General features: G+C 40.0%; 1 protein-coding gene and 2 long non-coding RNA genes across 4 annotated transcripts; 2 read left to right on the top strand and 1 right to left on the bottom strand.

Annotated features, from left to right (window-relative positions):
* Positions 1 to 10,443: 10,443 nt before the first annotated feature.
* On the top strand, positions 10,444 to 14,689 carry LOC133717555 (uncharacterized). Of its 2 annotated transcripts, none has more exons than XR_009849725.1 (3): positions 10,444 to 10,997; positions 12,600 to 12,744; positions 14,279 to 14,689. It is a non-coding gene; the product is annotated as an uncharacterized LOC133717555 (long non-coding RNA). The 2 variants fall into 2 exon arrangements; XR_009849726.1 differs by lacking the exon at positions 10,444 to 10,997 and adding an exon at positions 12,442 to 12,491.
* Positions 14,690 to 15,618: 929 nt separating this feature from the next.
* Positions 15,619 to 16,734, bottom strand: LOC133714234 (uncharacterized). Its single transcript, XR_009848505.1, has 4 exons — positions 16,627 to 16,734; positions 16,391 to 16,514; positions 16,145 to 16,208; positions 15,619 to 15,946 (listed from the first exon to the last, which is right to left on the bottom strand). It is a non-coding gene; the product is annotated as an uncharacterized LOC133714234 (long non-coding RNA).
* Positions 16,735 to 19,101: 2,367 nt separating this feature from the next.
* Positions 19,102 to 20,610, top strand: LOC133716103 (uncharacterized). Its single transcript, XM_062142841.1, has 6 exons — positions 19,102 to 19,327; positions 19,424 to 19,573; positions 19,726 to 19,800; positions 19,946 to 20,008; positions 20,087 to 20,317; positions 20,417 to 20,610. The coding sequence occupies exons 1-6, from the start codon at positions 19,102 to 19,104 to the stop codon at positions 20,608 to 20,610; spliced, it is 939 nt and encodes a 312-aa protein (XP_061998825.1).
* Positions 20,611 to 20,922: the final 312 nt, after the last annotated feature.

Raw genomic sequence — 20,922 nt, 5'->3', positions numbered from 1 at the left:
CGTAGTCATCCGCTCAGGAATGCCTACTAATACCAACTATAGTTTGCAGTTAAATCAATAACTCTCAAAACGATAAAGGTAATTCTGTTCGTAAATGATCCTTGTGAGATTACTCACCTCGAAACTCCCGCTACGTCTTCACACCACTAGCCTACTTACAGAACGCACTCTGTCAAGCACCTAAGGAAAGTACAGCCTTGATTTCGTCAATGAAACACAAGGAATAACGTTCGAAACCCTAAATCGAACCAAAATTCCCAAAGTGACGCCAATCAAGGCGAAACCACATCTGAGACCTCCCAAAGTCTCCAGAATACTTCCACGATCGATATGTCCAAACCACAAGTCGATCGGACGTTCGGATCCTCACGGATCGAATAAATCAACCGGTATGAAACCGTAAAAATCATAACAAATTCATACGAACTCCAAAAATTGCGTATCATATATCAAAACGCTCGTATCGAAGAGTAGAAGATATATAATACCAGAAACCGTCCCTTACATGGCCGGAAAACCGCCGGCCAAAACTCAATATTTCACAAAACTTCCAACATCAAAGATGTTCATCTCAGCATGCTTGACCATTTTCATAACTAGCACGAAGTCAAAATCGAAGCGTAAAGGGTCAAAAACTACCTCGCAAGCCATGGATTACTGTTCAATCCGAGTTGAATCAAGTTTCACGTGAATCGATCCAAACAACCACCACAGATCGATCTAGGAGGTTGCTGCGAGCTTCCCAAGCCTAGTTTGAAGCCTCGCCGACGTCGGAGATCGGAGAACCGATCGAGTCCGAATACACAAAACTTTGCCGCCTTGTTGCACCGTCACCACTGCGAATCGACACTAGAGGATGCCAGAGGGAGGAGCGGATGGCAACGACGAACCGATCTAGAAAGTTTCACCGCCGGAGACCGCCGGAAAAGCCGGGTCGGGTCGGCCGGGTTCGGGTCGGGTCAAACTAAAAACTCAGATACTGAAGGCGTCGACCGAGAGAGAAGAGAGAGAGAAAAGAAATTTCCGGAAAAGGAAATGGAATTTATGAAATAATTTCTGATTTTCTCTATTTATACTAAAATGGAAACTTTTTCCGAAAGCCATAACTTCTTCATATGAGCTCTGATTTTCACGTTCCACATGTCCACGAACTCGTATCGACGCGTTCTACAACTTTCGTGAATGAAGTTTTCTGAGAAACCCAACGAATAAAAAGTCAACCTTGAACCCCCCCCCCCCTAAATCCACACTTTTCAAATATTTATTCGTCCGAAACACTTCCGCTCCATCCACGAGCAACGAAACCATCCAATAACCATAAATTAGATTCCGGAAATTCCTCGGAAAATAAATACGAATTTCCGGGGCATCACACCATTATCTTTGCGTTTCTTGCCTAACCAAGAAGCCATGGCCGTTGAATTGGCTCGACGAGCTTACAGACACTCTCTGTCATGTTGACGACCTGCTCAATGAGATCCGGACAGAGGCTCTGCGACACAAGCTGGAAGGTGGTCTATCTGGAGAGAGCAACGCAACTCTTTTTGTGATTTCTGGTATTGACAGAAAGCTTGTGGGGGTTGTTGAAAGATTAGATTTTATTTTGAACCAAATGGCGGCACTTGCTTTGAAAATCCGTGGCGTTAAAGATAGACCACGAGCAAGACTACCCACAACTTATCTGTTAGAGCAAGTTCACCTGTTGAGGTTGTTGGGCCAATACTATTCACTGCTTTTTGCCTTTTATTTCCACCATCTAGATCACTGGATCAGATAATGTTTACAAAAGATCACTCTGGGTCACTTTCTGGGTAAATTTCCTGACCTGCAAATTGACATTTTGTGAACAGTATCTGACCCAGTGACCTCAACGGTGAACTTGCTCTTAGGAAACTCTGGCATCTATGGAAAGGATGAGGACAAGGAGAGCATCATTAGATTGTTGCTGTCAGCCGATGCAACAGATGATAGAATTGGTGTCATTCCTATTGTGGGCATGGGTGGGCTCGGGAACACAGCCCTTGCTTAACTAGTGTACAATGATGCCAGAGTGAAGAAAGAGTTTGATCTCCAAGTTTGGGTTTGTGTTTCGGATGGTTTTGATGTTCTTAGAATAACACAGTCAATATATGAGTTGATTTTAGTTGAAGTTTTTCTATCACTAGTTTGCCTCTACTTCACCATAAATTGAAAGGTGCTTTGGCTGGAAAGAAGTTTCTCATTGTTCTTGATGATGTTTGGAATGAGAATTATATGTCCTGGGATTTGCTGAGGCGCCCGTTCCAATTTGGAGCACAGGGAAGTAAGATCATTGTCACAACACGGAATCAAGGTGTTGCATTATTTTTTATGGGTACTCTTCCAACTCACCATCTAAGCCAATTATCTGAGCAAGATTGCTGGAAACTGTTTGCTAAGCATGCCTTTAAAAATGCAAATGTTGGTGCACATTCACAAGATGAAATGGTCAGATTAAGAAGTGAAATTGTGAAGAAGTGTAATGGTCTCCCTCAATTGCAAAATCACTCGGAGGTGTCTTAAGCTCTCAATCAAATCTGAAAGACTAGGAGATGATATTGAAAAGTGAAATATGGAAGTTGCCAGGTGAAGATATTACTATGCAAGCTCTTTGGTTGAGCTACCATTATCTACCTTCACATCTCAAGCGTTGCTTTGCCTATTGTTCCATATTTCCCAAAGGTTACCAGTTTACAAAATCAGAATTGGTATCGTTATGGATGGCTGAAGATCTCTTACCACTTAGTAAGAGAAAGACGATGGAACAAGTTGGAGATGACTACTTCCTCCTTCTAATCTCAGGGTCTTTTTTTCAACATTCATGTGCTTATACAAAATCAGTGTTCACCATGCATGATCTCATTAGTGATTTGGCAAAGTTTATATCAGGAGAGTTTTGTGTTACGCTTGAGGAGGGTGATGTCTCACTCATCATTGTAAGAAAGACTCGTCATTTTTCCTACATGAAAAGTCACGTTACAAAAGAGGAACTTGAGGGTTTATATAATGCAAGATATCTGCACACCTTCCTATCATTCCCATAGTATTTTTCGTACCCCAGACTTTCACATGTTGATGGATGTACTATGTGATCTATTGCCAACATTACAATGCTTGAGAGTGCTCAATTTATCAGGATATGATATCAAACAGTTGCCTGGTTCAGTAAGCAGCTGGTGTTGTCTAGCAGTTTAATTGAGAAGTTGCCTGACTCAATTTGTACTTTATATAATTTATAAACATTATTGTTGAGTTAAAATGCAATGGGGCTCTGGCGAAACCCATACCCTAGCCCTCAGCCATGGCCACCGGTATCAGTCTCCCTTCTACATCATCTGTTGATGACACTCAGAAGCTGATCTTGTGTGGCGACCACCCAACTTAGTCCTAGGTTACTCATCATCTCTTGCCGGAAGGAAATAGGTGATGTGAGGGATATGGATCGGTGCTCCGGTCTGATCAGACTCAATGGTGATTGAGTGGACGAATGACCATGTCAGATCAGGCCGAGGCCAGGCCAGCTCAAGGCTGGGTTGTACACAGTCGGGAATGACCGGCGTATAAAGGTTGGAAACCAAGAGATAAGAGGCCCTGTGTGGCGGACGTGCGACCTCTGGACCTGGATCAAAGAGGCCAAATTCCGATTGATAGCGACGAGGGCCTTTTCTCTCCAACCCGTGGAAGTGGCAGAGATAGTCGTCGTGCACCATGAAGCGAACCAGGCTCTGGAGCATGCAGAGCAAGCCGGTGGGGTGTCTGAGATGATGACGGTGGCTGCATCTGATGCCCGAATTGGCAAAGGAGTGGTAGCGGCGGCGTCTAGCGTGCTTGGCAGAGGAGCGGAAAGTGGGGTGCTCAGATCATTTTGGAGGCTTGAATGGATTGGGTGGCCCAAATTAGGTTGGGTGCGCAGATCATTTTGGAAGCCCAAAAGGTTGTGGTGGCCCAAATCAGTTTTGAGACTAAAATCAAATGGACCTGGAGTGTCCAAACCTGCTTTGAGTTCCTATTGGAATTGGGCTCTTTGGTGGACCGTGCGAATAGGCTCTGTTTCTTCAGGGTTTCGTATTTGGGATCCCGGAGGATCATTACCCTGCAGCTGGAGGCTCGAGAAAATGGCAAAGGAAAGCTTTAGGTTTTCCTGGTCTTCTTGCCTGTTACTAGAAAGTTGGTCTTCTATTACTTTCATCTTAGTTTTCTCTAGTTGTACACTAATTGAGATCTCTAGGTGACTAGGTTTACTATTTAAAGAGAGGTTAGTAGTGAGGATTTGCTGTCTTGTAGTTAGGCTCAATAAGTGAACGTATGTGTTAACAGTGAGGGTCACATGTCCTTTGCTCGGTAGCTTATTGTGTCATTTATGATTTTGGTATGAGACAGCATATGATGTACATGCTTTCTGGCCATGGATAAATTAATGAAATCTATTTCTTAAAAAAAAAACATTATTGTTGAGTTATTGTCAAGAACTTGTTGAGTTACCAACTAATTTGGGGAGCCTGATCAACTAGCGCCATCTTGATATCAAAGGGACAAAGTTAAAGAAGATGCCCCCATTTATGGGTAAGCTGAAAAACCTACAATTATTAACTAATTTTGTTTTGGACAAACACAGTGGGGATAGCATTGCAGAGTCAAGTGAGCTTCAGCATTTGCACGGAAGTCTTTTGATCTCAGGACTTGATCACAATGTAGATGATGTGGCTGCTTTGAAGGCCAATTTGAGAGGCAAGGAATATCTCAATGAACTAGGTTTGAAATGGGGAGATGTTACTGAGGGCCCACAAAAAGATGGAGAAGTTCTCAACCAGCTTGAACCTCATCCTATGCTAAGATCACTTGTGATTATATCTTATGGAGGTGAAAGATTTCCAGGTTGGTTAGGAGGTCCTTATTTCTCTAAACTATCTTCTATTGAACTTGTAGATTGTAAGAATTGTGTCCGCTTGCCCCCACTGGAGCAGCTACCCTCCCTGGAGAAGCTTTCTATTAAGGGGTTTGAGGGACTGTGTTTGATTGGCTTCGAGTTTCGTGGCCCATTTAGATCTCCCAAAGAATTGAGTTTCATCAATATGGTCAAATGGCAGAAGTGGTGTTATGTTGACGGTAATCATGAAGAAGGCGGAGTCTTTCCTAATCTTTGTAAGCTGACTCTGGACAACTGTCCGGAGCTAACAAACATTGTACCATTAGACAACTTCCCAAAGCTTGAAGATTTGAGATTGTTGGGTCTGAAGTCCTTTGCTGGTTCACTTTCACAAAGATCTCAATGTTAGAAAGATAATGTTAGAAAGATAATCTTGCATATCTTCCGTATGAGATAAGCATGATCTGTGTATATCTGTTAATAGTTGTATTCCTTGATTGTAGTTCCTTAATTGTAGCTGTAGCTTGATTATAGGAATAGTTGCCTTGTAATTAGGAATCACTCCTTGTATATCTATTCACCGTGAATGAATGAAAATCCATTCTAGCCAAATATCTTTCTTTCATGGTATCAGAGCAGGACTGAAATCCTGTCTCTCTCTTTCTCGCTGCTGTGCTCCATATTCACGTGCAGTGTAGCAATCCCTCACCATGGCAGATGAACAAAAACTCTCTAATCCCTACTTTCTTCACCATTCAGATCATCCAGGTTTGGTTTTGGTTTCCAAACCACTGAATGGAGATAACTACTCACCTTGGCTGCGAGCAATGACCATCGCTCTTAATGCCAAGAACAAGTTGGGCTTTGTCAATGGCACTATCAAGCCTCCTTCGGAAGAAACACATCCGGATAATTATGCTGCATGGTCTCGGTGTAACGACATGGTCCACTCATGGATTGTCAACTCCATTGCTCCAGAAATCTCAGACAGCGTGATCTATTACACCACAGCTCGTGAAGTTTGGGAAGATCTTCGTGAGTGTTTCTCCCAAAGCAATGCACCTCGCATCTTTGAAATTCAGCGAGAGATTGCTTATCATCGACAAGAACAACTTTCGGTTTCTGCTTATTACACCAAGTTGAAGAGTTTATGGGATGAATTATCTTTCTACACAGATGCGTCTTCTTGCACCTGTGGAGCACAGCATGATCGACAAAAGCTGATGCAATTTCTAATGGGTTTGAATGAGTCTTACAGTGCTACTCGGGGGCAGATACTCTTGATGAATCCTCTACCTTCAGTTCGGCAAGCTTATTCTTCAGTTTGTCAAGAAGAAAAACAAAGACTTCTTGGTAACACACAGATGACCTCCGATTCCAATACAAGTGCTGCCATGGCCGTTAGAAATAATCGAACAAATCAGTCAGGTCGTTCAGGAAGGACAGATCGTTCAGACCGTTTTTTTAATGGACCACAAGATGGACGACGTACCGATCAAGATAAGCGTCGTTCAGGCTCCTTCAAAGGGCGACCTCAATGCACTTATTGTGGAGAAATGGGGCACTTTGTTGAAACTTGCTATCAACTAATCGGATATCCACCAGGTCATCCAAAAGGGAAATCAAACCTCTTTAAAAATGATGGGAACCGTGGTCATATTTCTGCTGCCAATCAAGTCTCCGAAGGAGTGACTAAAGATGAGGTAAAATCTGTGATATCGGGAATTTCCGAAGCCCAACTTCAACAGCTCTTATCTTTTCTTAGTACCAAAGATGGTGGTACTAATGATGGTGGTAATAATTCTCAAGCACATGCAGCCGTGACCAAACCAGGTTTGTCAAAAATCTTTTCTCACACTTGGATCATCGACAGCGGTGCCACTGACCATATTTCTTCGTCTCCAAAATTATTCTTGCATGGAGATAAAAATTATTCATTACCTCCGGTACTGTTACCTAGTGGAGAGAAAGCACATATTATCGCAAAAGGATCATTGCCTCTGAACTCTACATATTATTTGCATGATGTCTTATGTGTACCTACGTTCAAGGTTGATTTAATGTCTGTTAGTCGTCTAACGAGAGGCTTGAATTGCTCGGTGACATTTTTCCCCTATTGGTGTGTTTTGCAGGATCTGGTTACGAGGAGGATGATTGGTTTGGGTAAGCAGCGTAACGGCCTATATTACTTGGTGGCATTAGCGATGAAGAAAACATTGACCAACCCTCCTTCAGTCACAAACCACCAACCAGCTTGCAACCTCACCACCTCATCCACTGATCTTTGGCATAGTCGTTTAGGCCATGTTTCCTTTTCCCGATTAAGTTTTATTGCCAAGAATTTTTTGAATATTTCGGTTAATTCCAATAATGCTTGCCATATATGTCCTTTGGCTAAGCAAAGTCGTTTGCCTTTTGGTATTAGTGCCATTTCATCTGAAAGACCTTTTGATCTTATTCATTGTGATATTTGGGGTCGATATAAAAACCCTTCTCTTTCTGGTGCTCATTACTTCCTTACTATCGTGGATGATTACACACGCTTTACTTGGATATTTTTGATGAGACACAAAGCTGAAACACAATCACTTTTGAGACATTTTTTTCATTATGTGTCCACTCAATTCACATCTCGTATTAAAACTTTTCGAAGTGATAATGGTGCAGAATTTCTTTCACTTCAATCTTTCTTCCAAGATAATGGGGTTGTTTTTCAACACTCTTGTGTTTACACGCCTCAACAGAATGGGGTTGTGGAACGCAAACATCGTCACATTTTGCAAGTAGCACGAGCTCTCAAATTCCATGCACAACTCCCTACCCAATTTTGGGGGGAGTGTGTTCTTTCTGCAGTCCATATCATTAATCGTCTCCCCACTCCTCTTCTCTCTTTCCAAACACCTTTTGAACGTCTTTATAATAAACCTCCTTCTTTTTCTCACCTTCGGACTATCGGTTGCTTAGCTTATGCTACCAACCCTCGTGTCACTCATAAGTTCTCCCCTCGTGCTATCAAATGTGTTTTCATCGGATACCCAGTTGGTCAGAAGGCTTACAAACTTTTTGATTTAACAAACCGAAAAGTTTTCACCAGTAGAGATGTAGTTTTTCACGAAAACACCTTCCCTTATGCGTCTGTAGAGTCCAGCCACGTTCCCCCACCTTTGGCCCACACATCTGGCCCAATACCTTCCCCCATTCACGACCCCACTCCATCTCTTGACCCTATGTTTGACTCAGACCCTATTCCACCTTCCACTTCTCTAGATTCCACCGAACACGCAGCAGCCTCACCTCTCCCATCTCCTGCCATACCCATCGTTCCTTCTCCCGCTGCCACAACGTCGTTGTCACCGGAACTACCTGCTCCCACCTCTCCGTCCCCAGCGCCTTCACCGGCGTCTTCCCCAGCACTCTCACCCGACCCGCCCGCCCCTGCTCCCGAGCCTCTTCGTCTCTCCGGCCGCACCACCGCCCCACCGGTGAAATTTCGAGATTATCTCTGTTCTCAGGTCACGCTTCCACCCTCCGACCGGTCATCTCCCTTGTTTCCAGGTCCACACATGGGCACTCGCTATCCTCTCTCCAACTATGTCTCCTATCACCGCTACAGGCCTGCGCATCGCTCATTCATCTCTCAGATCAGTCAGGTCACCGAACCACGATCCTATTCGGAAGCTGCCGCCTATCCTGAATGGCAGGAGGCGATGCGGTCTGAGTTGCAGGCCCTCCAAGCTAATGGCACCTGGACTCTCACTTCTCTTCCGGCCGGCAAGATCCCGATTGGCTGCCGTTGGGTTTACAAGATCAAACATCGCTCTGATGGCTCCATCGAAAGGTATAAAGCTCGATTAGTGGCCAAGGGCTTCACACAATTGGAAGGTGTTGATTATCAGGATACTTTTTCTCCCACTGCCAAAATTATTTCTGTGCGTTGTTTACTTGCTTTGGCAGCAGCTCGTGGATGGTCCCTTCACCAATTGGATGTTAATAATGCCTTCCTCCACGGGGATCTCCATGAAGAAATCTATATGTCTCCACCGCCAGGGCTTCGGAGACAGGGGGAGGAACACTTGGTCTGTCGACTTCATAAGTCGTTGTATGGTCTGAAACAGGCGTCTCGCCAATGGTTCGCAAAGTTCTCTGAAGCTATTCGATCCGCTGGTTATGTACAATCCAGAGCTGATTACTCTTTGTTCACCAGAAAACAAGGCAAGTCCTTTACTGCTCTTTTAATATATGTTGATGACATTCTAATTACTGGAAATGACCCTGTGAGTATTACTGCACTCAAGAAATTTCTTCATAGTCATTTTCGTATTAAGGATCTTGGGGACTTGAAATATTTCCTTGGAATTGAGTTTTCTGCTTCTAGAAATGGGATTTTTATTTCCCAACGTAAATATGCATTGGAAATCATTAAGGATACAGGGTTGATGGGAGCAGCCCCTGTTGACACTCCTATGGAACGAGGATTAAAATTGTCTAACAAAAGTGACCTGCTCAAGGATCCGGCTCGTTACAGAAGACTAGTTGGGAGATTGATATATCTTACTGTTTCACGGCCGGACATCACATATTCTGTACATGTATTAAGTAGGTTCATGCATCAGCCTCGACAGCTTCATATGGAAGCAGCTCTACGTGTTGTACGTTATCTTAAGAATGCTCCTGGACAAGGTTTGTTTTTCTCTTCAACAAGTGATTTCAGACTGCGGGCCTACTGTGATTCAGATTGGGCAGGCTGCCCGATTACTAGACGATCAACCACAGGTTATTGTGTTTTTCTTGGTCCTTCGCTGGTTTCATGGAGATCAAAACGACAGAAAACTGTGTCGCTTTCTTCAGCTGAAGCAGAGTATCGAGCCATGACAGGTGCTTGTTGTGAGTTAACATGGCTTCGATATCTTCTCAGAGATTTAGGAGTGCTGCATCAGGAACCCGCCTTGCTATATTGTGATAATAAAGCCGCATTGCACATTGCCGCAAACCCTGTTTTTCATGAGCGAACTCGACACATTGAGATGGACTGCCACAACATCAGAGATAAAATCCAAGATGGTTCAGTTGCTACAAAATTTGTCAGTTCTACGCATCAATTGGCGGATGTCTTAACCAAGGCTTTGGGAAAGGAGATTTTTACTCCTATGATTCGCAAGTTGGGAGTTCGAGATATTCACTCTCCAACTTGAGGGGGAGTGTTAGAAAGATAATGTTAGAAAGATAATCTTGCATATCTTCCGTATGAGATAAGCATGATCTGTGTATATCTGTTAATAGTTGTATTCCTTGATTGTAGTTCCTTAATTGTAGCTGTAGCTTGATTGTAGGAATAGTTGCCTTGTAATTAGGAATCACTCCTTGTATATCTATTCACCGTGAATGAATGAAAATCCATTCTAGCCAAATATCTTTCTTTCACTCAATGCCCTAAATTTCTGTCCCTCCGTAGACTGATTATTGTTGGATGCCCTAAATTTGTATGGTCCTCAGATGAGGGGATGGATGCGCATAATTTGAGGAAATGCATATCTGTGATTCTCAGGAGTTTCGGTCATTGCCTAAACAAATGCACACCCTTCTCCCATCTCTCGAGCATCTGGAAATAAAAGTCTGTCTAGAATTCAAATCCTTTCCTGAAGGGGGATTGCCGCCAGCATTAAAATATCTTGGATTTGATTGTTACAAAGGACTCTTTGAAAACCGCCAGCATTGGGGTCTAGAAACAGTCAGCTCTATTAGAGATCTGAGTATCTCGTTTCAGGATGGTGAAGAAGTATATACATTTCCCGAGAGACTGCTTCCTACCTCTCTCACTTGTCTCTCCATCTCCGACCTTCCAAATGTTACGACCTTGGAGGAGTTGAGTTGCTTCAACTCTCTTTAATTGTTATACATTGCTAGTTTGCCCAAGCTTTAGAGCTTGCCAGAAGAAGAGCTAGCTTCTTCTCTTTCTCGGTTGGTGATCTGGGACTGTCCTTTGCTCCAAGAACGAGTCCAGAAGGAGAGAGGGGAAGATTGGTCCAAGATTGCTCACATCGCTTGCATAGAGATCAATGGAAAGGAGATATGATATGCTATATATGATGATGAGTCCCCAGTGCTCTCTGAGGTAATTCCTAATTCGTTGTGTCTACTCCCTGCTTTATAAAGCAATTTGTCTATCTTTTAATTACCTAATCAACTTGCTTTCAGAATATAACTTTGATTTAATCGATGTTTCCTATTTGATATTACTTTAGCTGTGACCTTTCGTCCCTGTGTTATGCTTTAGGAATATCCTAAATTGATTGAAACTTTTGAGATACGCTGATACACCTAAAAGCTTATATTGCTTATAACTTTGACAGGCTAACTATTACAATTTGTCCTCCGATCCGATTGTCTCAATCAAATAGTAATTTCTGCTCACAGATTCAACCATCTGTTTAACCTTTGGACTTTAGATATCTTTGAGGTAGTATGGAAAACAAGATCAAGTATATAGATTTTCTTTTGTTATGCAAGACAAAAGAAGTGACGCGTATAAATTTTGTCTCGGCAGCCAAAGTTCATGATTCTTTCCTTTTAATGTTTGTTACCTTGAAATAAATGAAACATAGTTATGTTTATTCTACGCCTCATTCTTGTTTTACTTGGGAGGTTTGGCATAGCACATATTGTAAAGCATGATGCAGCAACCATATCATCATACACTTACCAAGATCAATTCATAATTACACAAACACATGTACTGCAGCTATATATAAATATGTATTCAAGAACATTGCCAATAGGATTGGAATTGTACCTGCATCTACACTCTTGATTCCATCCAGGATAGTTTGTCCAAGTGAATACATGTTCGACATTTGATCACGAACTCAACAACACAACAAGAGAAAAGGAATGATCTTCAACAGCAAAAGGTAAAGGAAGCCTACTGCAGCAAATCACCAAGGGAATAGCCTTCTGCCTTCTACTTACTATAAACCTCACTAATGGGAAATGAACTGAATGTTTAGCGTAGTAGAGGCAGGGACTATCTCCTGCTATATATAGGCAAAACTCAAGATGAACTTATCCCATAAAGGAGTCCAGATAAAGCCTAAACTTATCACTTATGAGACTAAAGTTTATCACGTAAGCTTAATGTTAATCAGGTAATGTTAACTTGAATTTCCAACTCCTAAAGAGAGACATACTATCTCAATAGGTAACTAGATAGAGATAACTCATGTATTTCTTGTTATTTATCTTAAACTAAATCGATTGTTATTTACTTAATAAATATAGATAATGTAAAGTCCACTTAATTCTAACACATATGATACCGTATTGGCAAAATTGGACTTTGTTATTTCATATCCCATTTTGTCTGACTGATTAAATGGCTTACATTTATCTGCTATGTGTCAGGATCAGCCGTGTTCCCCTGGTCAGCAGCTGACCATGGGGAATATGGTCACTCACCGTCCGATTTCAATCGGACGGTTGACAGCTAAGTGATGAAATCTGAGATGAGAGCTGTCAACCGTCCGATTTCAATCGGACGGTGAGTGACCATATTCCCCATGGTCAGCTGCTGACCAGGGGAACACTACTGGTGTCAGGATAATGCACTTAGGTACACGATCTCTTGTTAGTTGTTTTATTGGATTTTCCCCGGTTTTCATTGCCCCTCAATTGTAACTTATATATTGACATTTTGTTTCTTCAAATGCAATTTCAACAGGCTCTTGACTTCTCGACTTTCTACAAGCTTCTGATGTGTACTTCATGGTTCTTGACCGAGTTATAACTTCATCTGAAAGGAGTAAACATTGTAGTTGCTGATAATTCAACCGTGTTGGCACTATCAACCTCTACATGCCCTTCAGGTATAGTATTTGTTTGCAGCATTTCATTTCGTCTATTTCCCTTGTTTTAGTTCACTAGTGTTAATTCCTCTGGTTAATATTACTATTATTTTTTTATTATTATTATTATTTTATCAATAATAGGACTTCAAGGAAAACTGCATGTGAAAACTAAGGATTTTGCATCATTCATCACTTTGTGGAAAATTAGATGCAGCCCTAGCTAATTATCTACATAGCAATAATCAGTTCTTAATTGCAGCAACTATCAATCAACTAATTCCAAATCACTTATTCATTTGCCACACTCCATGATTAATTTGAAGAATTTAACAAAGAATCCTTGGTTTGACACACTGTAGCAAATGATTATCTAACATCAAAGTTGATCATATTATGATCTCATGTCATATCTGATTTGTGCTCTTAAAGTTATTGACAAAAAGGAGATTTCATTATCTGACTCAGGTGCCATACAACAAGAAGGAGTTCTCTTCCCTCATGTAAATCATAAAAAATAAAAAATAAAAAGAATTCCACAAATGGTCACTCAACTATGATTTATGACACTTTGGTCACTCAAGTTTCAAATATATCACTTTAGTCACTCAACTATTACACTGTCAATCACTTTAGTCACCCAATGGGCATTTTATCTCACTTTGATCACTTCTCTTATTCATTCTAATACATATTTCTCAATTTTTCACAATTGGTTGGATGAAAATATCATTAATATTGTAGCAAATAATTTTTTTTAATGAAAAAAATTAAAGAAGTGACTAAAGTGATATATTTAAAAGTTGAGTGACCAAAGTGATATATTTAAAAGGTGAGTGACCAAAGTGTCCAATAGATAAAAATTGAGTGACCATTTGTGATATTTTCCCTAAAAAAATAATAAATAAATAAAATAAAAATAAAAATAAAAAAACTATACAAGCATTCACAAGGAATCCAAGAGAGAAACTCTTCTATGCATGATAGAGTGACTCACGTTATTGAGAGATGCCAAAATTACAAACGGAAATAAGTTGGGATGCATTACAGTTGTAATCACATCTTTTACACACCGTACAAAAATACCCCCGCTGCCACAATCTATGTAGCTAGAAGCTAGTATAAAAATATGTACCGGTGTATACAAGAAACTTACAATGGTATTGTTTGGCTCTAGTTTTTCTTGAGCTGGTCAACAGTCTCTTTTCTTGCGTGGGCGTGCCAGCACCGTTCAGGAATGAATCTGAAAACCCAAATACCCCCGAAGTAGGAAAATGTGCTAAAGTTGACTTTTCATTTCCATGCTTCCATCATTTTCTTTTCTTGCAGCTCGCATAATCTTCCATAATTCTGCAGGTACGCTTTATTTAGCCTCTAAATAATATATTTCGAACTTGTCGACAATATATAGCTTGAGCCACTGACATTGGCTCAATTTCTCCAATACACGCCTTGTCAGGTCAAAATGCATATTTTGGGTTCAAACAGGTATAATTGCCACAACAAGCTACTTTTCTTGGGTTGCTGATGATACTAGGGTTTCTTCTATGTGCAGATTTTGTACTTCAGCACTTGCCATCCCATTTGGATTTTCTCGGCAATTAATTACCGGGGGCTGACAATTTCCTCCAAATGACATCATTGTTTTTCCATTGTTTGTTCTTAAGAATTAATTCAACTTGTGATTAATTATGTATCGTCCACCAGGTCCAACAACTTTGATTCAATATATTCGTGCTAAATGTGGGTTGATGACAATTGATGACCCCATCCTAATGAGGACAAAAGCAAGCTATTGTAACCCTCAAAATTAACTCAAGCTTAGCTCACCAGAGTTACCAGGTCTTTTAAGTTGCAAGCCAAAAGAAAGGAAGGAAGAAGTCTCTGTAGGCTGTTTGGATCCTTGTATATGATATATGAAATAAGTTCAGTTTAAATTATTATTACCATTAGAGATTAATGGGTTGAGGACAAACAAATTGATTTGAATATACTGTGTCAATTTTCATCCTAGGATTATCCAAATAATTGAAAAATAAGACAAGTAAATGCTTGTCTTCAGCTGGGTATTCATTGATTGGATGTACCTACCTCAAACAAGTCCTCCAATGGCAATAGTAGTTGCAGAGTCCATGTTCTAAATATCACTGTGTTCAACCTGGTCCAATACAATGCTAAACCAACAAAGATTAGAAAACTCAACCTACTAACACTGAACAGAGAAAACTCATTTGCAAACACTAACATGAAATGAAAGGTTGCTACTTTTGAGAAACCATTGCAAGCCGAAGAAACACATCCAAGCGAAACCCATAAACCACCTAACTTTTTGGAGAAGATTCACGGCGGCATTTCGGCTGTTCCTTTGGGTGGCCGGCGGCATTTTTGGCGTCCCACATCTCCGTGTAGCATACACAAACTGGAGATCAACCTTGGGTCTCCTCTTTTTGTTTTCTGTAGTGAGCACTTTTGGGCCAATCTTTCTTTCCTTTCCTGCACCTTGGGCCTTCCTTTCAAAATCCACTCCCATTTCTCACAATGTACTTGGCAATTGTGGGTGAGGCTCTACATTCAAAATGAAGATCTTCGGACTACATCGTAAATATAAAAATCATTATGAAATTCTCATTTAAAAGTCCTCGTTTGTTAATACTGTACCTCTTGCAAATTTGATTCCTTTCACTAAATCCGATTGTATATGCAGTAACAGTTTATTACACCCTGCAATCGGCAAAATATAGGACTGGAACATTGCTCTGCTCCTAACATTGTCTGCTCTCCATTATAAATAGCACATAACAAAGGACCAAAGAAAATTACACAGAACATTGCTTCCCTTTATCTAATATAATGAACCTGTGAGACAGATATAAGAAAATTGCTCTACTCCTTTTATGTAATGTATCAAATAAGGAGATCCTTGATGAATTCATATTGTGAATACTTTGGAAGAAAAAAAAGAAACTAAACAAGTACAAGGTCAAATATGGAACGTTGCAGCTCATCTTATGAGCAAGAGCCCTCGTTTAAACTGTTAAAGTTGATTAACAAATTAATCCTCTGAAGTTCAAACTGGCGCCTTGGCTGCCGGTTGGATGAATGTCGATTTCTTTTAGCTGATGAATGTCAACATCTTTGTTTTGAAAAGAAGATAATCAACGGAAGGGGGGTTTAGGTGAACAAGATCCTTTAGTCATCGCATGAACATGCGGATATCTGCCACCTGAACAATAAGCGTTCACAGTGGGCACAAAGCAGGTTATTTCACTTCAATTGGCAACCATAATAGTAGGTCTGATTTGTGTTGACCTCAGTTGGATATGAAAATAGAAGACAAATTCTAATGTTAGCTATAACAAATAGCTAGCAGAAAACAAGGAAAAAAGAGAGCAAGAGATATGAACTATAGAGGCTGAGATACCTGTACAGATCGTTGAGTTCAACGCGTCATGAGTAAATCCAGCAGCATTGCACATATTTGATTGCTGCGAAAGAAATCCCAAGAAACCTTCATATATTTTGATTTAACGAAATTATGAAACAAAAACCAATCAACTGCGCACATAGAAACCGGGGAAAGAGGAAATTAAGATGAATTACTTCAAACTAGATAAACATTCCTGAATCTGAAGAGGCAGATTGAGGTTTACAATCCAACAAAGTTTACCTGTTACCAATTACAATTTTTCAGTCACCAAAAGGATGCAGGGATTCATTTCTAACACATCCAGCTGTTCCTCTCCCTCAATGACCAAAACACAAGAAAATTGAGACGCACCGATCTATGAATCCTATCACAAAACAATCAAGTTTAAGCAATAAGACTTATAATGTGGTTGAAAACTGATCCATTTCAATTAAACCTCTTGAATACTCTCTAGAATTTGGAAAATAACCAGGTACCTGGAAGGTTAAAAGAGCAACTAAATCTGCAAGCCAGAGTGACGAGACCATTTTAACTCCATATAGTTTCAGAAAATGACACAAATTATAACTTTGTTCCTGATGCCATCTTGCATTTCTTTCCCAGATTTGACACTAGTGTCTGAACAGAAAAAAAAAGACTATTCTGCTTGTCATGTCAAAATTATTGAGAAAATGCCACAAATTTCAACTTTTGTGGGATAGTTCTCATATATAGTTAGCCATAACAATTAGCAAGAACCCAAAATGCTAAGGATCAGCAACTCGATATTTTACTGATGGAAACAAGCAATAAAGAAAATGAAATATAGGAAAGAACTAAGAGTAAGAAGCTATAAATAAGTAGAAAACAACCCCATTGCATCAACAAGGGATCCAAGATGAAGCAAACTATTATCATGTAAAGCCTGACTTAATAATAAATGGGGCATAGAAAAGCATCAAATTTGATGGAACAATAGATTTCAAATCCAGTCAGTATACCTGGATGTCTTACTGAGCTAATCCATCAGCAACTACAATTTCTCGGTTACGTCTATGTAGGATAACAAAAGAGAAACCTGTAACATGTTCAATTGAACAAAAAAAAATCCTGTCACATATTTTAAACATAACCAAGTGAGTAAATTTGTGACAAGGAAAATATGAAATACTGGAAAGACGAAAAAACATACCTCAAGAGCACCGCTGGTTAATGAAATTAGCATAGTTTCATCAACTTGCCATTTGGTCCAAAATCATAAGTGAACTAGAGGAGCCTGTAAAAACAGAAACGGAAAGAACAAGAGGTCAGAACTCAAAATTTAAGTAACTTACCAATGGCAAACTACTCTGCTTCAAATAATGCAGCCGATAGAAAACTGTACACAACTTTTCTAGATGTATTATTTTTGGAGCAACTATAATCATATCTTAGTTTCTTAACTTTTAGTTAGTTAACCTAGGTTCAGTGTCACGCTGCAGCGGCTGCCAAATGCGAATGCTCCATTGCAGAAGTAGAGAACTGGCATGGACTCATCGATATCACTGTTTCTGGTGGCTTTCCCAGGATACCTCACTCAGAATGCTATACCGCCCGGGGTACCGATTCAACTCCTCGATCCTGTACCAAGAAAACAAAGTTAGAGGGATAAACCGTACCGTACGGTTTATGCCTCTCCGATGCCTGGGTAAGATACTAATATATAAATGAACTATAGAAATAGTGGATAAAGGAGTTATTACCCGTAAAAGGTAGTTGTGCTGATGCCTTTATACTCGAGCATGGGAAAGGAGTTTCCCCTATCTTCGATGTGGGACGCAGGTTGTTCTTCTGATGCCCTATCAGCCCTCTGTTGTGTAATTGGATGGGCTGTGCTGGCCATGCCCCGGGCCCTGGGTGCCCGGGGTGACATCCTCCATGGGCCCCGTCATGGTGGGTTGTGAACCCGGCCCGTGGCATGGTACCTGGGTATCCCTAGGGGCCCCAGCCAATAGTGCCAAACCTAGTGAAGATTTCTCTAGTATGTACAATCACATTATCATATCTTATTCCAATCGCTCCTTTTATCAGGGATGAGAGAAATCCCCTTGAGGAAGTGACTCTAATTCTGGACAACTATCTATGTGCAGAAACTCAAGAGATGGAAATAGAGTGTGCATTTCTTCTGGCAATGACCGAAATTTCTCACAACTTTCAATGTGCATAACCTTCAATTTGGGCGCCTCCATCAGGAAAGCATTCAAATTTTGGGCATTTATTTATTCTCAACCAACTGAGGGACAGGAATTTAGATTCTTGCAAAAGTGAAGCACCAGTAAAGGAATTCAGACTCCAGAGTTCTAGCCATTCAAGTTTTGGGAACTTGTCGAAAGGTAACATCTTTATTAGCTTTGGACACCTCTCTAGAACCAGCTCATGAAGATTAGGAAAAATTCCACCTTCTTCTTCTTCGTTACCTCCAACATCCTAACACCATTCTTCCCACTGTAACATATCTATGAAAGTCAATTCTTTCAGAGATCTGAATGGCTTAATTCCACTTGTATTGTTACCACAAAACTCCAGACCGACTGACACCACTCCACTAAACCCTCCAATATCAATCTTTACAAGAGAGGGTAGGTGTTCCAGAGGTGGCAATAACGAACAAAACTTACAATCGACTAGTGCATCAGAAACTAGATTAGTACAAGAATGATCTCCCACCCAATTTGGAAATCTTGTGCCTCCATATGATTCAATTCTGAGTTCTTTTAGGTTTGCATGAGGTTAGAGCAGCTCCAGCACTTGTCTATCTTCTTCTGAATCCTCAGTATCACCTCCCAATTTCAAAACTAGTCCTTTGAGACACTTCTTCCATTATGAGGAAATTCACCGGCAACAAGGAGATTATTCGGCCAGCGGTTAAAAGGTTTGCCATATCTTTTCTCTCTCTTCAAAGTTTATATAAGTAAAAGGAAGCTCTTATTAGTATGTTTTCATCAAAAGATTGGTATGAATATGGATGTACAAAACATAAGGATGCTTATGAGGTGAGAAAGTGGATCATTCGTGACACAAGTTTTTGGAACCATGTTGCTTATTGCATAAAGAGTGTTTTGCCACTTTTTTGTGTCTTAAAAGAGGTTGATTTAGAAGTGAGACCCGCCATGGGAATTATCTTTGAGTTGATGGATGCCGCAAAAGATAAGATTGCAAGTAATCTTGAAAATATGGAAGCAAAGTATGGACTAATTTAGAGGAGAATAGATAATAGAAGGAGTCCACAACTTCATCAACCATTACATGCGGCAGGTTATTACTTGAACCCTCAATTCCGATATGAAGACAACTTTAAATACCGAGCACGTGAAGAAGGGTTTGGAAGAGTGCATGGATATGATGTGGTTGGTGAGGCTCGTGTCGCAGCGGAAATACAATTGGACTTATATGAGCAAAAGCTTGGTAAGTTTGGAAGTACGATGGCCGAATCTACTAGAAAAATCCAATCACCCGGTTAGTTATTATTTGCTTAACTTCCAGTACTTTGAAATGCAATTTTACCAAATGTCTATATGATTTTGATTTATTAATCTATATTTATTTTATGTTCTTAGTGTTTTGGTGGGAAAAATATGGGACAGAAACACTGGAGTTGATGGATTTTGCTACTCGGGTCCTTTCCCTTACTTGTAGTGCATCGCGGTAAGAGAGGAATTGGAGTACTTTTGAAATGGTAAGTTTTGTTTGTTTTATCACTTTTAATTTGAATTGTTAATAGTTAATAATTGCTAGCCTATTGAATTGTTACATTTGTATGTTGAATGTTGATTGTAGATTCATACCAAAAGAGGTTGCATGCTTTAGTCTATGTGAAATATAATATTGCTATAAGAGATAGTACTTTGAAAAGGAATGCTACAATGACTGATTTTATTGTAGTGGAATAAATTGAATCTGATGATAAATGGATAACAGAGATAGAGGATCCACTTCTCCCAGCCGATCCACATTGGCTTGAGGACAATGTGGAAGATCTAACATTAAATGATGAGGCGGTAAGAAATGTGCCAATTGGTACATGTCAAAGTACCCTAATTGATAGAAAGCCTCCTTCTCGTGTGCCTACTCCTCCCCATGAGCCTACTCCTTCTCTTGATAAACATATTGTTTTATACAAAAGGAAATCTAATGAAGGAGCACGTTCAAGTAAGTTCTTGAAGAAATCTATGTTCAATTAATTGTATGACATAGTATTCAAATAATTTCTCAATTTTATCTTTAATTGTCCATCTTATTTTTGTATAGGTAAAAGAAAGGCTCCAAGGAAATCAATGCATCTTGATGACATTGTGGATGATGATATTAGAATTAATCCATATGATGACACCAATCCCCTCTTCGAGCACCATGGTGATGATAGTGATGGAGGTGATAGTTTGGGTGATGATAGTCTGAATGGTGATCTTCTAATTGATGAGGATAATGATTTCCAAAGATGAAGTTGATTTCAATAATTGCATGTTCTTGTTCTTTGGTCGTTCAATTTTAAATCTTTGAATTATTTTATGTTTGGTGATTTTCTTGAATCATATGGTTTTAATACTTGCTTATTATGAATGGATGACAATTTATAATGTTTTTTTTTTTGTTATAATACATTTTCTATATATAAGACTAATGATTACATAAATACAGCTCATTTATACATAAGGCTTATGCCTTATGCCTCAAGGCGAACGCCTTGCTGAGGCTCTCCTGAAAACGCCTTAGCCTTTTAAAACATTGGTATTTATAGAATTTTATAAAATTTA

The sequence above is a fragment of the Rosa rugosa genome, chromosome 6 (genome assembly GCF_958449725.1).
Source record: "Rosa rugosa chromosome 6, drRosRugo1.1, whole genome shotgun sequence".
In the NCBI taxonomy this organism is placed as follows: Eukaryota; Viridiplantae; Streptophyta; class Magnoliopsida; order Rosales; family Rosaceae; genus Rosa; species Rosa rugosa.
The sequence above is the reverse complement of the archived record's forward strand: the minus strand, read 5'-3'. Positions and strand labels throughout refer to the sequence as shown.